General features: G+C 39.9%; 1 protein-coding gene across 1 annotated transcript; it reads right to left on the bottom strand.

Moving 5' to 3' along the window:
• Positions 1-203: 203 nt before the first annotated feature.
• On the bottom strand, positions 204-14555 carry LOC125294593 (probable E3 ubiquitin-protein ligase HERC4). Its single transcript, XM_048243462.1, has 23 exons — positions 14226-14555; positions 14031-14142; positions 13867-13943; positions 13535-13756; positions 13320-13411; positions 12839-12969; positions 12240-12368; positions 12081-12150; positions 11846-11964; positions 11672-11731; positions 11454-11568; positions 10256-10448; positions 9924-10078; positions 7987-8046; positions 7795-7884; positions 6874-7002; positions 6657-6800; positions 4307-4479; positions 3974-4037; positions 3794-3852; positions 3480-3663; positions 764-860; positions 204-626 (listed from the first exon to the last, which is right to left on the bottom strand). The coding sequence occupies exons 1-23, from the start codon at positions 14443-14445 to the stop codon at positions 412-414; spliced, it is 2910 nt and encodes a 969-aa protein (XP_048099419.1). The 5' UTR covers positions 14446-14555; the 3' UTR covers positions 204-411.
• Positions 14556-17626: the final 3071 nt, after the last annotated feature.

The following is a 17626-nucleotide window of genomic DNA, read 5'->3' on the forward strand; positions in this document are numbered from 1 at the left end:
GTGTGTGTGTGTGTGTGCATGTGTGTTTAAGTGTTTGTGTGTGTGTGTGCCTGCATCTGTGTGCGTGTGTCTTTATGGGTGTGTGCGTGCGTAATATACAGTCACCAAATGTACACATATATTCCTCACACATCATCCCAGTTTTTCCGTCCAAAACTTCACATTAGTGTCAATACAAAACTGGATGTTCAAACTGGATGTTTACTGGTTGCCCACTTAAAATCTAATGTAATGTAATTCTAATGTGATATGATATTCCCCTGTTTCATTAAGCATGTATTTATTTTAGGATCAAATAAATGAACATTAGATAGAACAAACAAATATGCACTGAATAAATTATGGATATTGGGAATAACAGGATGACTTTTTCACAAAACTACATATTGCATCTTTAAGAACCATGTCCATTTAGCTACAACCAAACTCTTCGCAATGATTAATAGCATGGGTTAGATTCTTGCGCAGTGTGTGAATGGTGCTGTAATTTGGAAGTGCCAGGGATATGTAACATGTGCTGGCCTGTGGATAGCGTTCATCAGCGTTGGTCACGTTCAGCTTAGAGACAGCCAGACGGAGTTTGGCAAGGCCTCCTACTGGTAATCGGTCTGTTCCCTGAACAAAGGCTAACAGAAAAAAGTCAAATAAATCAGCAATGCCTGATAGAAAATAGGAAGTAAGTCTGTATGCTAATATGGCTGATAGCCAGCTTTAAATAAGCAAGTCAAGTATAGCACTGAGTTTGGGGGGTTATTATACTCACATAAAAACTTCTTCTTGTTTTCGTCAGAATACTCAAAGAAAACTTTCCAGAAATCCTTAACTGTTTTGTCAGTGGGGGTACAGATGTATATTGCGTTCTGGTCAAACAAAACACAAAATAGGAAGACAATGTCAGTGGAAAAGAAGAAAAGGTCAAGCCTAACTCCTGTGAGACTGCTGTGAGTGATGCAGAGATGGGGACTCGAGTCGCACAAAAACAGTGACTTCAGACTTGACTTGCGACTCCACCTCAAAGACTTCAGACTTGACTCGGACTCGAGCTTCGAGACTTGTGAGTCATGAACAACCTGTATTTCTATTTAATTTTATTGGTACATATACGTTGGGGAAACGTATGGCGAGCTGTCCCCTTTGCCATAATGTGCAACGTACATGCTCTATGTGCATGCACTCACAGATCAAAAAGGCATTGACCATGGCAACACCAAGTCCTCCCGGAGTTGTGCGTTTTTTGTCATTAGGCTACTTTTGGTTACAGTAACTTTGTGTACAGTGAAAACAAGCAAACAACTACATGAAAGGTGTATGACACCAGGATAATGATGCCGGTTTAACAACGTCAAATTTCATCAGCCATCATCTCAAATTGCACCCAGATAGGTCAGTCACTTACTGATGTGAAAGAGACGTTAAACTTAGCATATATCGTCACAGGTGACAAGCTAAAAATCACAAAGTGTTATGCTAATGCTGGGAACAGGAAGATTTGCATATTTGTAGTTGGCCATATGATGTGACAGACTTAGGTTAATATTTCACCAGGTCCGAGGGCTAGAGGGATGTGTTAGCATTAGACTCTGCGATGTGCTAAATTGGAGACCCAATGTAAGTTCTGGATGTAAAGAAAATTAAGCTAACTCCATTAAAGCATACGTGATATTTTCAGTTTCACATCCACTGGCTGCCCACATTTTATTTCAGAAAACAATATGATAGATGTTGCCAGGGTTGGAATTTCACGACGACCATGACCGTCATTGCCCCTTGCATTGTCCGTGATGCCCCTCGGAGGTCCGGAGGTCAATGTGGCCTTGGTGCCCCCTTCTTTCAATATTATGTTTTCCATCCGACTAATAGTAATTTGTATTTAGCCTATGGCCTGTCAAAATAATCTTAGCATTCACAGTGCAAATTAATTTAGTCTTGCGCAATGGAGAAAGTGACAGCGCACGCAAGAACGTGCGTCCAAATTCACCCATTCTTCTCTGTTGAACTACTCGCAAAGTAGCATAGGCTACTCATCACACACAGACATTACATGTATCACATCAGATGAAAGAGCTTTTTCTCAGCTTTTAAACAATGCTAGCCGCTTGTTGCTGTGGTAAACGGTTCGCAAGAAAGGTAACTTTAATTTAATCATATTATTTTACATACTGTACAGTTCTGCGCCCATCTCCTTACCCATTCATCTCGGTGAAATATTTTACAAACTCTTCCCTCAACACATGACAAACCAACAGCAGACCTTACCGAACTCAAAGGTGTAAAGCATTCCCCTGTACAGTTAGCCATTCCAGAGTTTTGAATTTGCAGCAAATTTCTACGTCTCCAACTTTGGGCTTTAAATTTCACAGTCACAATGGGTTTAAATTGATCAGTACATTATTATATTAATATTAGTATTATTATACAACAGGCCAAATACAAAACAAATGTTACAAATATCGCCTAGATATCTGTAAATATTAAAGCCGATCTGTGCTTAAATTGTTCAATACATGATTTCATAACAGGCCAAATAGAACATACATGTTTTTTTCATGTTTCATAGTGATGCAGGTCTACTGCTGTGAATAGGCTTAATACAACTTTGATCATTTTTATGTAGAATACTGTATAGTTAAGTTTGGCCTTGGTGCCCTGACGTGTGGCCTTTGTGCCCCCCACCAAATATGCCCAACTGAAGGCCAAGTGGCCTTGCCCCTAAAATTATGAAATTCCAAGCTTGCACATTGCAGTATTAGAATAATTTCCCCGCAGAACACTACACATATGTCAGTTGTATCATGCAGATTTTATGAGTGGCAAGAAAAATAAACAGAGTTCTTAATTTGTGTTTCTTCAGATTGCAGTGCAGGCAGAAACCCCATGAAGTTATCCTACAACTGATTTTGATACTGTACTGTATGGATGGTAGCTACATAAGATTTAAAGGAACCGTATGTAAGAAATGTATTTCAATTAATCATAAAATGGCCCTGATATGTCACTAGACATTAAGAAATCATGTTCACTTCAAATACTTATATCACTGACAACAGTAGTCCGGCCAGGATATTGCCTTTAAAAGTTGCAAACTGATGTTGATGTTGTGTTTTGTCATGTCATGTTGTGTTTTGGCCTGATGCGCCACCCTCTACCTATCTACTAATCACAAAGTCAGTCGTGTTTCGGCATCCGGGTTGGCAACCTTGAGTCAGGGGGGAGGGGGAGGGGATACACCGCTCTACAGTATTTTGAAAGTGATTGCAGTACCAGTTTTGGCCACAATCTTACATATGGTTCCTTTAACAATACAGTGTTAGGGAGAAATCAGATGGCCAAAGACTTGAGACTTGACTTGGACTCGTGACAAAAGACTTGAGACTTGACATGGACTCGAGCTCAAAGACTTGAGACTCGATTTGGACTTCCAAAAAATGACTTGTGAACATCTCTGGAGTGATGCAGTGAATAACTGGTCTGAGCAGCACCTTCTGTAGCTCCTCCCACTGGTAGTCCACCTCTCCACAGAGAGCGTTCATCAGCTCATCAGGACGGAACATTGTCCATGTCCTGCATGGGCAGCCCAGGTCAAAGCCCTTGGAAAAGTCTTCAAATTGTCGAGTGACAGATGTGTTGAGCACATAGTCCACGTACAAGTCAACATATCTTTTCCTGGTAAAGACACAGGATCAACACACACACACACACACACACACACACACACACACACACACACACTTAATGATTATAATGTATATTTACAGAGTTAAATGTGAGATATTTATTGAGAAGCAAGATCTACCTATTTGCTTTGGAAACTAAGACATTCCCTCCATCTTGAATCAGGTCATGACCCTTCACCTGTTACAAGATAGGAGCATATGAGCAAATAAAGACAAGACAGGATCTGTGGTCTAACTGACTGATCTGGATCAACACTGAACTGCTGTCTGGGTTAATATAACAAGAGGGCGGTACTTACAGTGAAATCCAAATACAGATCATCAATAACATCTTCATCTTCATCCAGCAGTTGTTTCAATCCCCTTATTAGAAAATCAGGTTTTTAAAAAATATGTTTTCAATGTGTGTCCCTGCACGTTTTTATAACTGAGTTCTATAATCCTCAAACCCTTTGCTATTCACTGTATAGACCTTTATGCTGTATGTCAAAAACCCTGCCAAAATATGAGATTTTGTTTGCAGTTTTACTCTGGTGGGCCAAATTTGGCCTTACTGTAGATGAAATGAAACATTCCATTCTTCAGAATGGCACTTTGTTTGTGCTACTGGAATCCCCTTTAGTAGTCATTACCTGGCTTGGCATGGTGACAGTTCCTCCAGATCTTCCAAAGTTGGTTTCAGACCAAGCAGTTTCTTAAAAAGTGCTTGCGGAAAGGTGGAGTCGACTGTGCAGAGATTATACAGTGCCATCCCAAAGATCATGCCCAGGTAAAGGGATTCACTGGTGCCTGTGCAAATCGTACGCTGTGAAAGTGGTTTCACTTATGACAAACAGCTTGACCCAAAAACAGTGAATTCTACAATGATGAGATGAAAAGGTATTCAAATGTATTTACCGTATTGGCCCGAATATAAGACAACCCCCTTTTCAGGACTAATTTTTGGAAAGACAATAGATAAAATATAAGCAGCTTTTTCTTGTTTGATTTAGTTTTTTTCTGGTGATGAGACATTGGGTGAATTCATTTAGGCCATTTAACACCATTTAAAATAAATAAATCTATATATCAAATATATTCATCTTTTGGGAAACATTTGTCAAATTTAAATTAAACTACATGTACCGCATAGCGCCCGGGGACGAAACGAAAATTTTCCGTAAAAGTCTAGTGGGGCTACATACCCAACAAATTTGAGGTGCACCGGTGTTTCGGTGTCCAGGGCATCGTTGACCAAAAATTCAGGAAGTAGATGACGGAAAGAAAAAAAAAACTTTGACAATCATTATATGACCGCTTCGCTAGCTTCTCTAGCGGCGGTCATAATAAATAACAGTGATATGTTAATGAATGACTTCACTTGGCATTTGTATAATGCCATAAAAGTGCAACTGATAGACTGTGGTAGCCTAGGCTAGGGCCTATGTCTACCCATTATAAAGGAAAAGAACCATAGCCTCAATAACTTTCAATAACTGCATTAACCATACACGTCTAAGTGTAGGTCTACAGTCTTGAAACAAGCAGTTTCAACACTGACAGATGTTGGCACTGGCGTTTGATCAGCATTGCCCATCAATTTTTTCCTTAAGTTGATCACATACCGCTGAAAAGACGCCTCTCCTCGAAGTCTGAGGGCAAGCGCTGGGCAAGACTTCTGCGATGCAATGACAGTCTATTACACCGCGTCATTAAAGGACAATTCCGGTGCAAAATTAACCTAGGGGTTAATAACACACCGCTAATTAGCTTATAACGCTAGTCTTAGGGGCACAGAGTAAAGTAAAAAGAAATCACTATTTCTGTACTACTAACAAGGCTCAAAATAGAACCACATTTTCACGCAGAGCCGGACAGTAACGGAGTACATTTACTTGAGTACAGTACTTGAGTACAATTCTGAGGGATCTGTACTTTACTCGAGTATCATTTTTGGAGAGTACTCATGACTTTACTCGAGTACATTTGAGAGGCAAATATTGTACTCTTTACTCCACTACATTTCTATCCATAACCGTGAGTAGCCGTTACTACTTCTAAAAAAAAAGGAAAAAAGAAAAATCTCAGAATCCCTCAATTTGTTGTTTCCCTCTCAAACGTGATTGGATTGTGCAGGCGCCACTTATTGGGACAGCCTATCAGCAATCACCTTCAGCTTTCCGCCAAAGTCAACTTCATGGTCAGATTTAGATAAGAGATGAAACCATGAATGAAACGCAGCAGGTCCATCCCGGGAATGTGCCAACCTGTGGCCCCACCTCGCCAGACTATTTCAATTTTCTGTTAATGATAGTTTTCGCTTCAAGTGTTTCAATTACAAAATAGTATTTTGTACTTTAAATACATGTATTAGAAATACTCCCCATCCCTGGCAACATGGTAAAAAGATGAAAATGACTTGATTTTACTTCCAATTCATTTTACATTCTCCAAGGTATTAACATTAACATTTTTCATATCTCCATGTAGGACATTTCTGTACATAAATGTAAGCACTGTGGCAGTAGTATGTGCAATATTTAGAAAATGTAGGCTACTCTTGTACTCTTGATACTCAAGTACTTTTAAAAACAAGTACTTCAGTACTTTTACTCAAGTAGACATCTGACTGTTGTACTTTTACTTGTACTTGAGTAAAATTTAGCAAAGGGTATCTGTACTTTTACTCAAGTAATGAAGCTGTGTACTCTTTCCGCCTCTGCTTTGACGGTAACATAATGAGGGTCCCTACATGTAAACTGAAACATTGTGAACTTTGTAAGAGTACAGACAGTTTATTAAAAAATATATTGTGACGTGACAGTTCAGCTCACATTTGCATGACGTTGGACTCGTTGAATGCCGTGCAACGTGAGCTGAACTGTGACGTGACTTTTTTCCAAGATTGCCTTTATTTGTGAACGGTACTGTCTTTCAACCGGGCCAATACGGTAATTCAGAAATGCTACTATTTATGACTGAAAGGAAAAGAAGTCAACTCACATCTGGTCTGAACCAGACACACTGGGAGTCATCGTAGATTTCCAACGTCTTGCTTCCCTCAGTAGAAAATGCGTTTGTAATGAGTTTAAAGAAGGCACGGGACACGCCACCAATATCCACACCATCTTCCTCCTCGAATTTAACCTGATAGTATAAAAGTATTAGTAACATCCATGATTTAAATTTGTATGTAACAGTAGTCTTTTAACATTCTGACCTTTAGTGGCATCCTGAATTGATGGTGATCTGCGGAGCGAAGCTGACTGAGGACACTCTCCAGAAGTTCAGTTCGCCTCACTGTTAGCTCAAATTCGGCTGGTAACCAAAAGTTGGAGAAGCCAGATGCCTTAGAATGAAAACAAATTAAGATGTGAATATTTCTGTAACAATAAGGATGAAAAATAAGGTGCATTTGTCAATTTACATTTTCAACCATGACTACCGTATAATAAAAGGAACATTTTTCAATGTGAAATCATTATAGGTTTCTTGCAAATGCTTGCGCATACTTCCCGTATGATATCCAAACTAACTTGGCACAAGTTGCCAGCTTACAAAAACTAGCCATACACCCATCCATCAGGCTCAGAAACTCCAATGACTTATTTGAGAAGCAGCTTGTAAAGCTCTTGTCTGTGAAAAGTGATATACTAAAATAAATCTGTAAAAAAGGAAAGAGTACCACCCAGTAATTTTCTGCCAGTGCAAATCCTGTAATCTTGTATATTTGTACAGACAATTCCTTAAGTAATGGAAAATTGCTTAAAATAACAGGAAATATTCTTCAAATATTTACAGTAATTTCATATGTATTAGCCACATTGTGTATAAGCCGCAGGACAGTGTTTTGTGCAAGTAAAAAAAGAAAAATATTAATCCCATATTAACGGCCTCCGTGTATTAATCTTATAGCTGAAAAAAAAATTGGCAACATCAATGTATAAACTGCGGCTAATAGTTGGGAAATTACGGTAATGAATAAATAATATTTTCTCTTATTTTTTTATCCATACAATTTGTATACAGTGCATAAAAATGACTACCACTTTCTTCATGTTTAAGATGTACACAGACTGTTATTAATACCTACTTCTGACTGACTCATGTTTAGGATTTAGAGACCGTTATTAATACCTACTTTCATCTTTTCAGCGGTGCCTTTAAAAACGGCATATTTGGCCTCCAGGTCAAAGATGCAGGGACATGATTCCAACATCTTTAAAGTTGTCTGAAGTAAAATTCACATTAAAGTGACAAACTGGATTACAACTCCACATTAATAAATGAAAAAAATGAATGAGGCATTTGTAAACCTAAACAGAGCACTTACTTGAGCAATGATATTTTTGATCTGGAACATGTTTTCTGGAACTTGTCTTCTGTGTGTAGCCTGCCAGTCAAAGAGTCAGGCCTATATATGATTCCTCTACACAGCTTAATCTTGCTCCTGAGCAAACTCTTCCCCTCATTCTAGAGTGCTCCACTCTAAGATCTTTGATTGGTATCACTCAAACTGAACACATATGATTAATCAAATCATAAGCACTGCAGTGACACAATTCTTAAAAGTAATCTGATTCTGGAAGATGTGATATCCATTGAGATTTCAAACACCAACAAAACACCAGAGAGTGAACTCAACAATCCCTTCCCCAAACTCCCCTTCCATTTCCCCAAACTCCCATCCCCTTTGGTGATTAGCTGGTTATGTTTGGGAGACAGGCTTGCTCGACTTTGATGGTTCCCAGTTCACAGAGCAGACTAGGAATCACTTAATCGCTGATGGTAGCCCACCTTTAAGCAATGGTGTGATTACAAAATATATATAAAGTGAAGAGGGTGGTGGCTTGTCCAAGACCATGATTAAATATCCCAAGTTCCCTACATTAAAAATACTAGTGCAGAGCCCGTTCAAACATGCCATTCCTGTAGAAAACCCGTAGCACAATTACATGCCTGTATGTACGGCTGCTTTAAAAGGATGATAGGGGGAAACATAATTCCAGCTAAGCATTCAATAATGAATACTATTATAATATACTGCTCAAAAAAATTAAGGAAACACTTCAATCATACACTGGATCGGTACTCTGACACTGTTTGGCTCTGAGCACAAGTAAAACTTTTGAGGCGAGTGTTTTATTTTGCAAGAACTGTCAGACATTCTGTGAATGTAGTTTGGGAATGGAGAAAGGGGTGGAAGGTTTCAAAAAATGTGTTTTAACAATTGTGGAAAACTGTAAGTGTTCCCTTAATTTTTTTGAGCAGTATATTAGCCTATAATTAATGTGCAGTAAGCAGAATTTAGGCATAGCTGCATTTATAGGCATTTTGTGGAATGATGCATCATCGTATAAAATTTGCGCCGATGTGACTCAACAATCTCTAGCCTATAAGTGACACGTTCTGTCTGTCACTCATTGTCTGTAGCTGATCGAAATGACATAAGCCTAAAGCTTTGATGTAAGGCTATATGTTTAGCCTATTGAATAACTTAATGTTATAGAAGACAAAACATTTTGTAGAAAGATGCATTATCATATGAGATTTGCAATGATGTGACTCAGAAACGTTGCTCTGTCTGCCACTTATTAGCTGTGTGGCATTCTGAAACATTGTTAAATTCGGGACCATTAGCCTATCGCTTGTTTTAATTTGGGACCTTACAGTCGGAATCGTCGTTTGTTTTTATTCCAAAGTAGCCTGGGCTATTCAAAGTGTCAGTTTAGTGCACATGATGTTTACGTCATTTTGAATACCCACTGCATACCCGTGTTTTTGCAAAATCCCCGGAATCATTTTATGCAAGCAAACTGCATAGAATCCTTATTGTTGACGTCAGACATGATAATCATCCAAACATCTTGACCCGTGCTGTGCCCTGATTCAGTGCTGCAAAAACTCTGATTACCCTCATCTGTCTCTAGTCCTGCGCTGTGCTATGTGAGAGGGGAAGTGGCTACAGTATAGCGGAGAAACCGAAAGTGTGCTTCTTATAGCAATATATTTAACGATATCTTTTCCATTTCTTATCTAAACAACAACAACTTGGCACTGCACTTACTCGTGCCCGTAGCAAGACAGCTGGTAAGTTTCAAATCAATCGGACCAACGGTTCGACAGACATATGCGGTTAACACACACACAGACAGACAGATGTTCCTGCAATTTATAGATAGATGAATCAATGTAATCAAAATATCTCTTCAAATCATCTCTATGATGTGATTGTCATAGTATTCACTCTGTACAACAATGCCACAATACCTCATACACCCTCTGCAGGACTTCCACCACTTTCTGCAAAGCCTCAGGACCAAAGAGTCTTTTGGGGATTCCAACAAGTAATGTTTCGCACACTGAGCGGAATGTTGTAACAAATGCTCCAATGAAAGAGCCAGACAGGCTGGACCAAAGCATCCCTGTAACCCCAAAAGAAACAAGTATCCATAAAAGTGTCCTTAACAGCCACCTAAGATTCTTCCCATGAGAACGAAAAAGATGAAAGAAATAATTACTTCTGAGTACAGTTGTTCAACCAATGCAACAGGTATTAGCATATAATCGGAGACTTGTTGGTTGCAAAAGACAGTTCTTACCCAGGGCTTTTAGCGAATCAGGATGCAGCCTGAGAATGGCCTCGGCCAATAAGACGGCGAGGTCTGTCCCCCTGTGCTGTTTGAGCAGCACCCTGAGCAGCTCTGGCAGGATGAGGTAAACTCTGAGGCCCTCCACTCCAGCAGGGCTGGGGCTCAGGGACGGGAGCAGATGCTGCTCAACAACTTGACTGACCTGAAATTAAACTACTGATTGAAAACAGACTTGTCTGGTGGATATATTAGAGCAGTCCACCCTTCAGCAGGCAGATAGAATTTGATCTGACCCCTCCTGTGTGATGTACCAAGTATATGTGCTCATGAACTCAGGTAGGAGGTACAGGGTTATTTTAGCACAACCGCTATAATCTAATCGCTTTCCTTGAATTTCCCCTGGGGATCAATAAAGGATCTATCTATCTATCTATCTATCTATCTATATATCTATCTATAAACATTCATTCATTTGTCCCCCTATCAGTAAAAAAGTATTACTGGGTAAGTTGGACAGTAGGAAGGCCAAAAAAGTCAATAAATACTGAGTGGAGGGCTGTGCATGAGGGGCTGAACTGAGTGTAGATGAGCTGAGGGCAGAGAGAGTGTGTGACAACTTGTGACTGAGCTGAGTGGGACTGGGTGGGAGCAAGTGCTATTTATGGGTTATTTATTGTGCTTTTAAGAGTTGTGTGAGTGTAATTAATGTCATGACGGACAGGGATGGATTACTGAATAGGCCTACTGGGTCCAGGCCCAGGGGCTCAGGGGGCCCTGAAGTCCAAACCTCGCTACTATGTTCTCCACCCTTGATATCTGAATGGGGCCCCTCAGTCAAATAACATGGGTTATGTTATTTATCCCTGATATTTCGATAGGACCCCTCAGTAAAATAGCACCAGTTACGCTATGTGTGATAATCATACTTTTCACGTCTGTGCCCAGGGGCCCTGTGGCCCATAATCCGCCCATGAGGTGGATGGTTGTGAATGTGTGTCCATTCTCAATGTATTTTATATTGATTCTATTTGTATCATATGTGCTATGTCCTATGAAGTTTTTTGCATTGTAGTTGTGGCAGCTTTTACCCTTTATCCAAAACAAAATTCTCCCTTGGGAGACCTAGAGCAATAAAGTAACCTTGAGTAAGTAAAGTAACCGTAATTGAAAAAAACACACTGTGCATTGATATGCAGACTCCATCTACCTTCATCATGACTCTCCTCTCCTTTTTCGTCGTGGAGAGCTTCTCAAAAGCAATGCGAGCCAGAGACAAATCCAGGCCGGAGTACCCAGCTGATGTTTTGTAATGTTCATCACAGCTAAACATGAGAGAAATCTAAATTATACACAGAATACAACAATAACTGTAGCCTATGTTTGTGATTTTTCATTTGATCAAGAGAACAAGTAATGGGCCTGTACCCTGTCTCAAGGAAGCTTCCATTGATGCTTGAAGCAGATGAAAATATTGCTGTTATCTCACTGTATCCAAGAGAAAAGTTTGAAGTTTGATCACTGAATCAAGCTCCTCTGCTCATGGGCCCAGTAACATGTAACATTCAGTCAAAAAAAACAATCAAACAAATAAAAACTTGCCTCTGGATTCTTTTCCAGGAGGAATTACAGCCGGAGATCCACTTGTCAATCTTTTTCTCATCTAGTGCTTCTCTCTTTTTTATGGTGGGTTTGTGCTTGGCTGGGCCTTTCTGGCATTCCTGTCATATTAGCAGGATGTTTCTGTTATTTTGACTGTATTTTAAGCCCACCTTTGTAGTTTTTTTTTATCAATAACAGATAACCAGTACATGATTTAGGGCATTTTCAAACTCACCTGAGTAGAATCAAATAAAGCAAATGAGAGATTCCCTCCAGCAACAAGTTTTGTTACTCTCTGCTCCACGCTGTGAATTGAGACATATGTCATGACATGAGGACTTCTTTTGAGTGTGGGAATCTACTCATGTCTGAATCTGCTTCTCAGGCCACTTACCTTGTGATAAGTGCACAAGTAGAGAGAGGAACACACTGATTGACTATCTGTCCATTTCCAAGCTGCCCCTGGTCACCACGTCCAAATGAGTAAATCTTTGAGGATCCTACCAGCGCCAGTGTGTGGTGCCTTGAATCAAAGCAACCAACAACAAAAATAAGTGTGTGATCATAGATATTTGGCTCCTCATTGAATTTAGTTCTTTGGCAATGATACAAATGTACACCGCTGTTCACGTGCAGACCACTTTTAGAATGACATATAGCAGCCAGAATTCAATTCAAATCCCTCACTTTGGCCAACAGGACACTTACTGGATCTGCACCTTGCTGTCTTAGTTGCATGATCTAGTTGAGCGCCTATGACGACCATGCATTGACATTAAAACGTCACAGTCACTACAGTTCTACATTTGTATGTTTATATTTTTTGTTAATATGATAACTCATTATTTTCATTGTTGGTATCTGATATTGTAATTATTACGCTTAATGTAGGCTTTTTTACTTTATTTTTTAACTATTATGTAATGGTTATACACTGTAAGTCGCTTTGGACAATAGCATCTGCCAAATGCCATAAACATAAACATAACATACTTTCCACAGGCAATCTGAGACACCTTTGAGCCCCAGAGTTCAGCCACCAGTCGTGGTCGCAGTTCATCTCTGAAGGAGTTGTGCCCCAGCTGGCCATAACGTCCTGATCCACATGTAAACACTACTCCATCCTTTAAGAGTCACAGAGAATAAGTATAAGTATATATACTCTTTTGATCCCGTGAGGGAAATTTGTTCTCTGCATTTAACCCAATCCGTGAATTAGTGAAACACAGCACACAGTGAGGTGAAGCACACACTAATCCCGGCGCAGTGAGCTGCCTGCAACCACAGCAGCGCTCGGGGAGCAGTGAGTGGTTAGGTGCCTTGCTCAAGGGCACTTCAGCTGTGGCCCACTGGTCGGGGCTCGAACCGGCAACCCTCCGGTTACAAGTCCAGAGTATATCAATAACTCCAAATGCTCTATACACTACAATAACAACAATAACTCTTAATAGGCACAGGAAAAATATTGTACAACCTTTACAAGAATGGCAGTGTGCTCCGTTCCACATGAAATAAAGATGGTCTTCTTGAGACTTAAGCAACTCACATCAACAGGTTCTGGACGATCTGTGACATACAAGTGCCTTACTGTATCACAAAAACTGTTTGTGAATATGTAACTTACAAAAGGTAACTTTTACAAACAACTTGCGAAAAGACCTGAATGATCTCTGCTTTGCCTGCACAAACCTGAAAGGTCTCCTAGGCCCAGCTGCCCAGCACTGTTCTTGCCCCAGCCAAACACAGCCCCTGAGAGGGACAGGACAAAGCTGTGGTCCCCTCCAGCACTGATCTGAGACAGGGGGATCCCCGCCAGAGACTTAAGGGGTTGGGGGGACATGGTGCTGGGCTCCCCCTTCCCCAGACCCAGCTGACCATTGGAGTTCTGGCCCCACGTGAATAACTGCCCACCTGAGAGGGAAATAATAGTGATTGGTGGTAGGCTAGTCTGTAAACTAAACGTCTATGGATATACTTCTCAATTTTGGCTTTTTCTTGTGACAGGTTGTCATGTAGTCTACCCTGTGAAAGAGCAATCGAATGCTGGTCCCCACATGCAACCTGAGTGATGTGTTCACTATTGAGCCCTTTCATACACCTGAGGAGAAAAAAAATATACTGTTTTAAAACTATTCTGTCAAGTAGGAAGGAACAACTCAACCTGTTCGATGTTACTGAGACTGACCTTGGGATCTGAGTTGTATCCATAAGAAAAACCTTCCCCCCATGGGAAATGAGGACAACATGTGCATCCCCACAGCGTATCTCCTCAATCTTCTCTTTCAAGTTGAGGGAATCTATGAATTTTTTTCATTGTATTAGAATTGCTGACATGGATAACACTACAACACAACGTAGCCTGTATGCAATCGTGTCTTACTTAGTTTTCCAGGTTTTGCTTTTCCGTCCGAACTCTCCACACTCCAGAGATAGTCAACGTTTCCATCACCGCGTAAAAATGCAGCAATCCTTCTTCCAACCGAAATGTCCTGAATTTTGGATTTCGGACGCACAAAGTGTACTCCAGAGTTTGAATCTACTACGACATCAGACCTACGCAACCCTTTACGGGATCCTGCTCCCCAAGAAAACATCGACATTATTCAAGGAATTATTATCAAAATCCGAGTTATCTTCCAGTTGCCCTAAGGGACAGCGTTTCTAGGCATTAGCTACGCGCATAATGCTTATGGCGTTCATACTGACTGCTATTCAGTGGAATGGGGGTAGTGTTATTGTTTCGGTTTGTCAGCTACCGAAACAGTTACTCATTATTATCATTTTTCATGTGGGCAAGGTCAAGGCACAGAGTGGTGTCGTTTGTAGTGAAACGAAAGTGAGAGTGCTTGCTTACCCTTCCGCTTTCTGCAGTCACTGAAAAAAAGAATCGTTGAATTAGGCTACTTGATTTGATCATGTAGCCTACATCGGTTGCAAATTAATGAAATGTCTAGGTTTACGAAAGTGATTCATGCAGTGCTAACCAACTTGATCAAGTAGGCCTGATTTCAGTGAAACTGAACTTAAATTGATATGAAGTATAGGCCTATGTAATTTAAAGGTAGGCATAGGCTACACGTGTTCTTCAAACATTAATGTTAAAGGGCGATAGTTTTGAAAAAGTTGTGGACGGAATTAAGAAACATAAAAAAAATAATTTACCTAGGTGGATACTATAGGCCTACTTTGTACTAACGCATTCATAGTAGAAACAAAGCATGGTTCATCTCAAAGTATAACATAGGGGAGACCGGGGCTGGTTGGAACACTTTTCACTCTCGGTTATATTTCTTCGTCTTACAATGCGTTGAAATGGTCAAATTGTGATTAACTGAAAGCTTGGGATCTCAGCTACAAAATGTATACATTCAATGTCAACAAACGATCCCTTGTTTTGAGTTATTTATGATTAAAGTGGTGTTGTGCATGTGTGCCAACCTGCCCCATGCACGGGGTTGGTTGGAACACCTATGTTATAGTCCTTTGCAGTACTCCTTTTGGTTTTGTTTGAAGTGCTCATCTATATCGCTGCCTGTAGGGCTTTGCTGGTGTCTTTTCTGTGTGTTTTTCTTCAGTAGGGCCCACCGTCAAGATCAATTTGCTCCCTACCGATTTTTTTTTACTTCAAATGTTTAAATTTGTCTGAAAATGTCTGAAATGCTTCCAAATGTAAAACTATGTTCAGTAATTACAATAACAATGTTAAAATAAAGATTGATGATGTTTTATGCATAAAATACAAAGTTTATAGATTTGTCACAAAATAGCCATAGGGAATGTATATGTGCCAACCAACCCCAAAATCAGTGTGCCAACCTGCCCCGCCCACATTAGGTCAAACTTTTTTTGCACAAATGCTGTTAGCCTGCTAATATCAGTCACCTCAGGTTTTCAAACTTCATTTTAAATTATAGATGAGTCCCCTAGCAATCAATTATAATCAATCTTTTTTTATTTCCCTAACTATTACCCTTCTAGGATGTATTTAGTGGGAGGTGCATATTCTAAGTTTTGACACTACAAAATTAAAAAGTTGTTCTCACCTAAAGGGTTATTGACCTGGAGACCAGTTACATACGTGAGTTTACTCTACTCAATAAGGCCGTCAATTTAGTGTTGGAATTTTGTTGCAGCTCCCTCTAGTAGCCTGGATATTAACAGTGTTTCAACCTGCCCCTGTTCCAACCAGCCCCGGTCTCCCCTACAACTCGGCTCCAAATTCTACTGGTCTCTTAGCATAACTCTTTTCAAGAAACTCATGTAAAAACGTTTGGCAACACTGTTGGCTGCATATCTCAGTGTTCTTGCAAAGGGTCATGGGAACACAATAAAATGGTCACACAAGGCATCCCATGTGTTCCTTACTGGTACAGTAGCCTATGTGCTTCACATTGATCAGACATAATTCTGTTGGATGAATTCATTGCTGTGGCAAAATATGTCATGACATTTGAAAGAAAAACAAGAGCTTGTTGAATGTATTATTATTATTATTATTTTTATCAAAAGGTGATCACTACAGGTGAATAGGGTAGGCCTATACATTTTGACAGAGATGGCAAAAGTACTCACTTCCCGTAGGGCCTACTTAAGTATTAAGTAGTAGGCTAAGTATTCAGAATGCTTAAATAACTACATCCATAAAGGGCTATAAAGCATTAATTCTTTCTACTTGTACTTTTACTTTAATGTGCATACTTTATGGTAGAAGTACAAATACGTGTGTTAAAAAATACTCTGGTAAAAGTAGAAGTAGGCCTACTGATTTAATAGGGTGACCAGACGTCCTCTTTTGCCCGGACATGTCCTCTTTTTGAAACCTAAAAATGTGTCCGGGCGGAATTTCAAAGTCGTCCGGGATTTTGTTATTCTAGCCTCAATGTCTTTCATTCACATACTAGTCACGACCTCCCCCTACAGTTCGCTTTGCATTGAGTGGAAAGTGTAGGGTGTTGAGCCTGACCTTAGCTACCGTCATTGGTCGATATAATCTCAAACATTTTTGGTCAGTCAGTCACCTCAATACCGCAAACTTCCTTCTTTAGTGTAAGTTCACTGACGAATTAAAACGTAAATTTCCATGTTTTTGTCTCGGTCGATATCAACATGAAGCTGAGTGCCGGACCTGCAAATCAGGCACTTACGCGTCGGTCGCAAATAAAGGTGCCAATGAGCTACAGGTAGGCTACACAATGTTCAGCAAAGCATCGAACGGCAGCGAGGGGTGAGAGCTCATCAGCTAAAGTGACAGAGTTTTTCGACTTTAACATTACGTCTCCAAAATCATTTTGATGGCACATAACCTCATAACCATAGACTGTAGAAAATATAACATGACGAACGGCACTTCTGCCATTGTCTGAGCTATTTATTTAGCTGAACCTTTAAACTGCCTTTAAGGGATAGCCTGCACACAGCAGATGTCAATAATCCTCTATCTACTGCAGCCTATATTCAGGTGAATTAAATATGTTGGCATAACATGAGGGATAGATGTAGGCCTATTTCTTTATAAAAGAAATATCTAATAATAATGAATTGAAAAGAGGTAGGCCTAATAATAGACCAGACATGATTGAATAGATATAAGAAAATGGACAACATATCCACATCAGTCCCCATCAACACAACTGTTTTCATAGGTCAGGACTATTAAGCTCTAAAACAGATTGTTCAAAATTATAGAGCTACTGTAAAAGATTCGTGTATTTTCAGAAACACCTTGGATCAAATTTAGAGATAGGCTATGCAACATTAAAGATGGGTCGCCATCCAAATGTA

Source organism: Alosa alosa, chromosome 1 (assembly GCF_017589495.1).
Source record: "Alosa alosa isolate M-15738 ecotype Scorff River chromosome 1, AALO_Geno_1.1, whole genome shotgun sequence".
In the NCBI taxonomy this organism is placed as follows: Eukaryota; Metazoa; Chordata; class Actinopteri; order Clupeiformes; family Clupeidae; genus Alosa; species Alosa alosa.

Excerpts from the sequence above, each read along its gene's own strand:
- LOC125294593 (XM_048243462.1), bottom strand. The coding sequence starts at position 14,445 with ATGTCGATGTTTTCTTGGGGAGCAGGATCCCGTAAAGGGTTGCGTAGG. Across the intron at positions 14,143-14,225 it reads AGCAAAACCTGGAAAACTAA|ATTCCCTCAACTTGAAAGAG; the intron begins GTAAGACACGAT and ends AAAAATTCATAG. Across the intron at positions 12,151-12,239 it reads ACTTGTGCACTTATCACAAG|CGTGGAGCAGAGAGTAACAA; the intron begins GTAAGTGGCCTG and ends CTCAATTCACAG.